This window comes from Varroa jacobsoni, unplaced genomic scaffold, assembly GCF_002532875.2.
Source record: "Varroa jacobsoni isolate VJ856 unplaced genomic scaffold, vjacob_1.0 contig05242, whole genome shotgun sequence".
Taxonomy (NCBI): Eukaryota; Metazoa; Arthropoda; class Arachnida; order Mesostigmata; family Varroidae; genus Varroa; species Varroa jacobsoni.
This window is the reverse complement of record NW_019215500.1, coordinates 1788-11156: the sequence shown is the minus strand read 5'-3', so window position 1 is coordinate 11156 and position 9369 is coordinate 1788. Positions and strand designations below refer to the sequence as shown.

General features: G+C 40.0%; 1 protein-coding gene across 1 annotated transcript; it reads right to left on the bottom strand.

The window, feature by feature from the left end:
* Positions 1-181: 181 nt before the first annotated feature.
* On the bottom strand, positions 182-4020 carry LOC111273176 (uncharacterized). The gene is made up of 4 exons (XM_022854866.2): positions 3861-4020; positions 1923-2206; positions 1164-1456; positions 182-1042 (listed from the first exon to the last, which is right to left on the bottom strand). The coding sequence occupies exons 1-4, from the start codon at positions 3878-3880 to the stop codon at positions 437-439; spliced, it is 1203 nt and encodes a 400-aa protein (XP_022710601.1). The 5' UTR covers positions 3881-4020; the 3' UTR covers positions 182-436.
* Between the last annotated feature and the right edge of the window lie 5349 nt (positions 4021-9369).

Sequence of the window (9369 nt, the reverse complement as noted above, 5' to 3'; positions counted from 1 at the left end):
ATATAAATTTTCCAGGGGTGAATGTTCCAATACATGTAAACCTTTCCTAACTTTAGGTAATAAAGTAGATTGTAGATTGCTTGAGTACTATTATGTAAATGTCGTGCATTTTGTTTGTCTTACACAAAGCGTTATTTGGACCAAATTGTTAAGAGAACTTTTGAGGAAGAAGTTGCAATGCTAGATTCTAGAATTGGATTTATTTGATAAAAACATCGGAAACTCAGAATTATGATAAGTTTTGTTTTACATGTCTGGCCAGTGCTTTGAAAGCCACAGCAGAGCCTACCTTGGTCACTCAAAAATTGGCACACACAGTTGTATCTCGTATGCACTCTGTATTTTGTTACTAGTTAGTTCGTTCATATTTGTTGCACGTTAGGTTTATATTGAAATATGCATGCATGTAAGGAAATAGGTTACTCTTAGAGATTTTTTAAGGTTTGCTTGTTGCCACCTTCCTTATTACATTCTTCATCGGGTGGTCCATGGCGGAGACCAAATCTGAAATAAACGCCTTCAGGTTACCTAATTTTGAAACACGTTTAACACTGTCTAAAATAACCTTTGCAAAAAGACGACTTTTGTTTAATTCCAACTGGTGGTCATTATATAGTAAGCGCAGGTGATTTAATACTTCCGTTGGAATAACAGTTGTATTGCTCAGAAGTATTTCCATAAAGCCGAGAACGGTGTTAATCATTTTTAGCTTCTGTAAATCTTGAATGTCATCTTTTCGAACTAGCTTGACGAGATTCTTGAGAAGTAGCTCCAATGTCCATAATGATTGACTGCAACCGAACGTCTTAAGAACCTTATTCAAGGTTTGTACAAGAGGATCTCGATCAAGGTCCATGAGTGTCGGTTGAAGTACCGATTCCATAAACACCTGCGGCCATTTCGATGCGAATTCGGAAAGACACGAAATCAATAGGGTTCCAGGGAAAGCTTCAAGATGCTTTAGATGGGTAAATAATAGGTGACGTCCAATAAGAGCCAAATCCTGTTGGAGCATTCGAGTAGTGTCTGATGCCATAAACGACTGGAAGGGTGGACATGAACAATCTTAGTAATAGCACTCAAATAAATATCTTGTTATTGCCTAGACTCGTATAAGATAAGCCACTTTTTCTTTAGTTAACGAATAGACAAATTCGCCGTACCTTTAACAGTTTTGTCACTTGCTTTGTGGGCAATCTGGATAAATCGTCAGCTACACATGCCAGCCGATCTGAAGCGGTCGGCCCCTCCAAAAATAATATACCAACGTCAATTTCACTATTTTCCTGATGAAGAGCAGCTTTTAGATCAAGTAAATCGGATTGTGTCTGATCTCCTAAATCTTCGACAGACAGCAGCGGAGCTGCGGGCTCAACCTTATCGGCCTCGTTCTTGTTATCATCATTGGACTTCTCAACTAGCTCGTCGATGGCAGTGTAATGTGCATCCGGAACCGCTGTAAACACGATTAAATTGATAGGTGCCACTATTTTAATTTATGGCACGGTATTAATATTTTCGGAAACGGCACAGTTTGTTACTCATAGCGTAATAGTGCTCATAACTTTAGAACATCAAATAAAGTTCCTTTGCTCCATCATCTGTATTTCGCCCAACCCCAAGCCATTTATATGGCGTGGTGTTTTTGTCAACGACTATGGCAGATCTACACACGTTTAGGGTCCTAGTTGTCTGTTCAGAGCTAGAACAAGAAGCTGCGATTTCTCATGCGTAATCATCCTTTCTAGGACACTTCTATTTAGCGTGATGCTCTGGACTGCCAAAAGTTTTGCGGCAAATACAGTGGTTCAGGACGCTATGATAATTTTTCAAGGTCAGTTTAATACATCAAACGCATACCTACTTGCATTTTGTTGGTGATACTCGTCGGCAAATGATAACCGGCCAGATAGCGTACTTACCAAGTAGAATTTCATCATCGCTCATATCTAATAGATCCGAATTACGCTCCTCAATGGTGAACTCTGGCTTCAGTTCACCGGGTGTGTAGAAACAGAATCGGTTGCCGTTGCTGCTTTCGTTCACAATGGAGTGAAGTAGATTGACACGCTCCTTCAGACTAGACTCTCGCCTTCCTTGCATAATATCAATATACTTCGCTACAATTTCACAATGCGATGTAACGGCGCGAAAACCACTTGATTTTCTCGGGGGAAAATTCGGTATATTCATTTCTACAGTTTGGCTGAAGAGTGAAAACGGAACAAAATGCGTTTGTATTTGAAAGTGCAGTATGCAGATATGATTAAACTGGGGGTGCAATGTTTAACCATACTTGAATGAATGCGAAATTATGTGTAGACATTGTATTCCTATAAATGTCATGGGAGACACACGGTTCATCGGCAAGGACATTTAATTTGTTCAGATGATTTGTTTAAATGGTCCTTCTCGTTTAGTCGACGCCATGATGGGCGCCAATCTAACTTAATTATATATTGGTCAGTTGTTGGTTTAACGCGAACGGTCAGCAATGGTTACGACTAGCTACAAACAGCGGTCTCTAAGTAGATTGCATGGTATCTGTGCCATAGGTCCGATCAAACGGCACCTAGCAGCGAGTCTCACAAAATAGATCAATAGCGTTTATAAGAGCTCAGAAAGAATGTAGTAAATCTCCTATAAAGAGCCACTGGTTGGTGAAAAAGCTATGGGCATCCACCCCACAAAAGGCACCGATATAAAAGAGCCAAGATTTCGTCGAAATGCTTCCACATGAATCTCTTTGAGTGACCCTATCTCTGTTTCTATCGAGATGTTGCTTTTGGCACATTTCAGATAATAAAATGAGAATACGGAACGTTTATCGTTCCACGTAGGGGTACATGGCGAAACTGTGAGCTGGTTTTAACAGATTCTGGATTTAATCATGATGGTTACAATCATAGATGGCTTAAAGCACTTGATAGTACATTTATCTTGAGTCCAACGATATAGGCGAAACTGCTAAAATCGACTGCAAGCAGCCTTCCCTCCGTCTACGCATACGCAAAAACATCCTTGTTTCTACGCACAAAAAGAAAAGGAAGAGAGATACTGAGATAATAAGCTTGCTTATTTTTGTTTCAAGTTTTCGAGCAAATAGAACGCTGAAATAGAACCTCGTCATGTGGATTCGAATAAGCCGTGACGTTGGCTTAGAACTGTAGCTCGACTGATGTATTCAATTCCGTTACTCATCAATTAACACGTCAATGTACAAAAATATAAGTCAAATCGTTACGTTCAGAGATTCGCGCTTCCCAAAAAATAAACATGTATCCAGAACAGTCCAACAGTTCAGGCCTTCACATAACAGTCTTATAACGTATGTGCTGAATAGCTTCTTACGTACTTTTAAGCAGTATATAGCTAAATAAGAGTTTCAAAATAACTGAATTTAGAACTGTTGCGTGTTTCATCTTTTCGACCTTCGGGTGATACAAATGTATAGGTTTTTTACGCGTTATTGTAGAGCATAAAGGCCAGCAAAGACACTACAGATTTAAATATGGCCATTGTTGCGTATGTTCAGAATTTTATGTAACGTGGCAAAATTGAAGTAGAGAGAATTTTTAGGTTTGCACTTTATCCCCTAATAAAACAGTGGATATTCCCTTTGAGTGGCTAGAAAATACGCTGCCGTAAAAAATCCTGACGAGAACTACATTTGCCATTGTAATTAGGTGTATTAAAGCGAACATTAGTCCGCTAGGCTATCAATAGATATATATGGAGGTGACAGTTGGAGCGGTAAACGTTTTTAAAAACTATTTAGTTTCGGATATTTTCCAGTATACGAGGGTTTAAAAAAGTAAATTTAGCTCTAGCCATTGTTTAAACCATCAAGGCTTGAGTACCAGTTGGACGAAACACGCATTGCACTATGTGGTTCGTCCAGGAAATGTTCACATTTTGTTCGGCTATGTGCGATTCGTAACTGTCGTCGTCATTTTTAAAGCTGATGGTTTGTAGATAAGCCAGAAAGCTGAGTGAGGTAAATGTAAGAGTTGACTTCCAAGTTTTCGTCTCCAGCAGCCACAACAAAAGGCAGTGTCTTTACCTTTGATAGACGACGTCCGCTAGCTTTTACTTGATAAACATTCGAAGACGAACTCAAAGCGCGCAAGTCGCCTGCGATGCGCCTTCTGCACATGTGACAAAAGCACTTAGGTGTTTCATGATATCCAATATTTCCCTGTGCGCTCTTCACAGCACCACTCCTGTGGTTGTCAGCAACAACAACAACAGCAACAGCCGGTGTAAACAGCTGATTGTTATGGCGCGCAAAGAACACAGCGCCACGATACGGTAGCACCAGAAAAGTATCTCATAGACGAACGGAGTTTCGTCCCTGTTCCTCGCTACATGTCCTCTCTCTTTTTCTCTCGTTTCATGCAGACGGGGGAGTCGTACCAGCAGCAGCAGTGGCGGTAGTAAAGGAAGCCGTACAGGGCCGTAGTGGCCGTGCTGCTGCTGCTGCTGCTGCTGTTGATGGCAGTAGTAATGGCGAGCAATAGCGGTGCGCCGGTTACCGTTGGGGCGCACCTAACAAAAAGGATCTATTAAGCCTTGATGCCGGTAATGTTGTCGAGGTGGCGAGAAGGTGTTCGATTGCCAGCGGTTGATTTTTTTGTTGTCTGTGGTGCCGCCGTAGCGACGCTATTGGCACGGTTCGTGCTTCCACTTCTGGTGCAGTGGCGAGCATCTTCGATCAGCTTCCACTGGTTGGTCCGACGGGGTCGCCGATCTTTGCTTCCGTTTCCCGCGCTTGGCTGTCGCTTAGCGGCCACAGAACGTGTACGTAAGCAACACGGGGGTAGAAAATTTATTTTGTTCTCCCGTTTTGTTTCGCTCGTCTCCTCTACCCCGTTGTCAGTGTGGGGTAGTGCGCACTAGGATTAGCATCGTCAGGTAGCAGCGCACGACTGTTGCCACTTGGTGAGTTCAGTTCTTTATGAAGATGATATTGTCGCGAGTTTAGATCCTACTGCGTTTTGTATGTTGCCCCGTTTGTTGATGAAGATGCGCTTACGTATGGATACGGCATAAAAAAGTTGCTCACCTATATTGTTGCTGTTACTAGTACTAACAGGATAATCACAACCGCAACGCACCCGTATGTTGAAAGGATGAAAGTTCGCCATGTATCTTCGCACGTTCCGCATTTATGTAGCGTGCTTTTTCTTTAGCAGCTCCCAGAACACATAATACGAAAACATACAATAACGAAGCGTGTAAGTTATCATATACAATTATCTCAGTTCAGTTGCAACAAATTAGAAGTTGTGCTTATTTTTGGCGAGATATGCATTTTGCTTTAACTTTAACTATGGAATGTAATCTTTGTTCGATGGAGGTAACGCCCTCGATGACGGTACCTTGGAAATGAATGTTCAATTTAGAGATGAATAAAAGTATCAGTTGTGTTTGTTGGTACCGTTTGTGCGCTGGGTACTGGCTCACGGGCTGGTTCCCAGAAGTGTTCGGTACCATTACTGTCACTTGCGGACGCTCGATTTCGTTCTAGTGTTTCAAAAAAAAAACAAACCGTAGACGATTGTCACTTAACTTAATTTGCTTGCAAAATCCAACGTACATACATACTTAAATGCTTCGGCTTGTGAGTAACAGACAGGCGGGGAAACCCATTCCACGGTTAGGCCTCAAGACGATGAATGCGAAGTATCTATACCTTTTTGATGCAGTAATAAAGTACGGTCATCACGTAGAATAGCCGGTTTTTTTTTTAGCGTAGCGTTCTTGCCGTTGTACGTTCCTTAAATATAGACTGCATAAGGGTTGACGATTGATCACTGTAGCCTAGAACGTACTCGGAAACGTACAATATTCTGTGACATATTTTCAACGGAGACGTACTTTACACGCGGAACTTCATCTTGATGACATGGTAATGCTGCACACGTATAGTACATCAATGTCTCTGTAATTTCATAGCCAGTTCATAGAAAAAGCATTATCGCTTCCATTCGCAATAGTTTTTAGCTACTTAGAGATAATCTATAGCTCAACTTCATGGATATCAAAGAAACTAAGTACGTAGAATACGAACTGTGTTCGGTACGGTAACCTATAGCGTTATCTCTTCTTTCGTTATTCTTTTAAGTTTCGACCAGACTATCCTACAGCGCTCATTTAAATATAACCTGTGATCAGTCATAATGTCTACGCTTAAGGCTTCGCGTTAATTGAACAATCAATTTCTTTTTCTGTATATCATTTTTCCAACAGAGTGTTAATTTGGAAAGATGGTCGGCAAGCGGACTGAGTGTAAAACGGCTTCGTCTTTCATGAATCCATTATACGAAAGGCTCAACCGCTTGACGAACGACGTAGATAGATACGAATCTTAGCCCCTCAGTCAACCAATGGGCCATGAGGAGCATGACCCGTTGGTCACAGAAGAGTCACAATATTTTATTGTTAGAGCATTAAAGCAGATTATTTGCACATTTCAAAGTTACTTTCTTTTTTTTTTTTTTTTCCATCTTTAACGCGCTAGGAGAGGCCAACGAAGGGTCGATATTTGTTTCTTCTCGAAGCTTGCTTAAGGGTTTCTGTTCTAATCTGAAATCATCTTCCAATGCAGTATTTTAATAATGGTTTTGAAAGGTTTAGCCCGTCGAGGGAGAGAAAGATCGTCCTTTTAGAGAGTATTTTGTCCTTCCTTTTAGACCTTCTTCAGTACCTATGGAGTCCTCATTTTAACCTATTTCTTCCTCCGTGCGATGCAATATTTGCTTGATCAATAGTTGGTTCCTACATTCCACAATGCCACATTGCGGTGCTAATTGAAGTGTGATGATCTTTCGGATCTTTGAGTCGCGTTAGTTGTGTGGTAATATAAAATATTGATAATATATCGGAATGAATCTACAAAAACACTTTTTGTATTAAAACTGTAATGTATCACTTTGATGTTTCAAAAAGCTATCACTCATTTATACGATCGGCCATCAGTTCTAGGTAAAATATCGTTGCTTATAATGGGCACTAACTCTGACTGGAAGTGTTTATACCATACATTGAATAGTCTATTCAAATAAGTAGAAATGTTCAACTTTGAGAATCTCACTCTCTTCAGTAAAGCCTGAAACTCTTCTCATCGGGCTAACAAGTATAATCGGAGTGACTACTTGTTAATATAGCTTTTTTCAATTCTGTTTGAAGCTCGAGAAAGATTAGGACGTTCTCATGAACAGATTAAATACAATGATTGTATTGGCTGGGCCTTTTCTTTCGGAAAATACTGAAATAGGTTTAAACATATGTAAGATATAGAAAGAGATCGCTAGCCCTACACTGCGTGACTGTGTTCGTGGTCGTGCTGCACCGGTATCTTTCTATTGGGGAAACTTACAATACTGAAATGTAGAACTAAAGTTCACAATGAAATCAAATAAAGCAAAAATAGAATATTTAGGTATATCCTGCTAAAGCTTAAGCCACAAGGAAACGTCTACGTTAAACGTGTACACGGGTCTCCGTCGTATGGACATGGCAGTTTTGTAAGCGGTCGCTGTCAAACGATCGTCTGCTTCTTAATTAGATAGTCTAAATGTAGCATCGCTAATTGATTGTCAATGTAAAAAGCATAAACACTAGACTAATATAATATAGTATCTTTGTATTATCGATAGATAAAAGCGATTTAAGCCCTTATCTCGTTGCTATACACGAACTTTTCGAAACATCGAAAGGAGATTTGTACGTCCTGTTATTTGTTGCCTTATTTGGCCAGTGTTTTTAATCTTTAGGTGTCTACCTGCTTTTTCTGCGTCAATGACCAATTTGAGCGGCGTCGTTTAGGCCATTCAGGCCAGGGCATCAAATGTTAACCAGTTGGGGAAAGTGGGTAACCTTTTTCTAAAATGCAGAATTTCATAACGCAAATTACACGCCGACGGAAAGTCATTTCCTCAACATCGTTCGGTCATAGGGATGAGAATCAAGAAATATTTGCAATCGTTGTACCATTAGGAAGCTAGTGCTATACGGAAACGATAGAACGTTTTGTCAACGGATGTCTCGTTGCCTTTGGCCGTTTACGTTATATATCTGTCCTATTTCTATACTTTGTCAGTTAGACGTTGTTTCAGTGGTACGTTGTGGTACAGTGAAGTCTAACGGGAGGTGACTGTTCTTCGTTCCGAGATCGAATTTTATCTGAATTCTTATGCCTGTCAAATATGGAATGTGATGCCTGACGTTAGTGTACAAAATAAATGACATCTTTAATTTACTATCAAAGGTCACCAGGTTCTTTTATATGCGAACCTGTACGGCCAGAAAGAGGTATTCCCTCTGTTCATCTCAAGGTTAGGTCAAAACTCTAAAAAGGCTACCAAGCGGTGTCTACTATTAGCAGTGTAAACGATATTTTGATTTTTCTCTCGTACTTATTTCATTACACTGATATTTGCACATATAGAGAACCTATTGATTCTTTCTTTTATTAATATTCTATACGGATTTTTACTGTGCAAAACGTTTGAAAAGCTTCAGCTTTGACCAGATGAAGTTGCTTAGTTGAATTTTAGGCATTTGAGTTATTGAAAATCCAATTTGATTTTTTTGTCTGATCAGAAAACACTCAAATGTTTAGCATTATAAAAATAGTTTTAGAGGCACACTAACATAATTGTCTCAGTCCAAATCGTTTAGAATGAAGTTCTTCGAGACAAAGGGTTCGAGCTTGAAAATGGACTCGTTGATGTCTACAGGATTTTTTCCATCGCGCTTCCGTTCTTGTTTAATGGCACGAGTGTAGATCTAATAATCTGACCTTTGGGACCCTTGTTCACTCTTCCGATACGCGAACCCTTTACGCAAATCGCTTCGGTCTCTGTCACCGTCGTCTTCTGCTACGTACAACTGAACTGGTAAAGCGATTACTTCCGCCAACCGCTTCGCCTTATCACACAATCAGCTGTTTCAAAATCATCATTTCATATGAATGATCCTCGCAGTAGACAGTTATAGTTCCTGGTTACTCTGATCGATCTTTCTGAGCCCAAGATGTGTTTTCTGTATCAACAAAAGAGAGGAACTAATTTTTAATAACTAATATTCTACCGATAATTTAAGGAAATCTTGTTAAGCTTCTCTGATCGTCGGTTTCGTCGGATCACATAAGGATAATGTAGCTCTGAACCTCTTTCACTCTTAACTTTCTCCCCACATTTGTTAATCGTTAGACGGATAAAGACAACTACGGTTCGGTTTTCCATAGCTGAATTTTTTAAAAGCATGCCAAGTTTCATTCTTATAATATATATTGTCATTTAGTCCAACATAGCTTTGTGGTCCAATTTCTGTAAATGGTCCAAGACTGGCTCAAATACATAA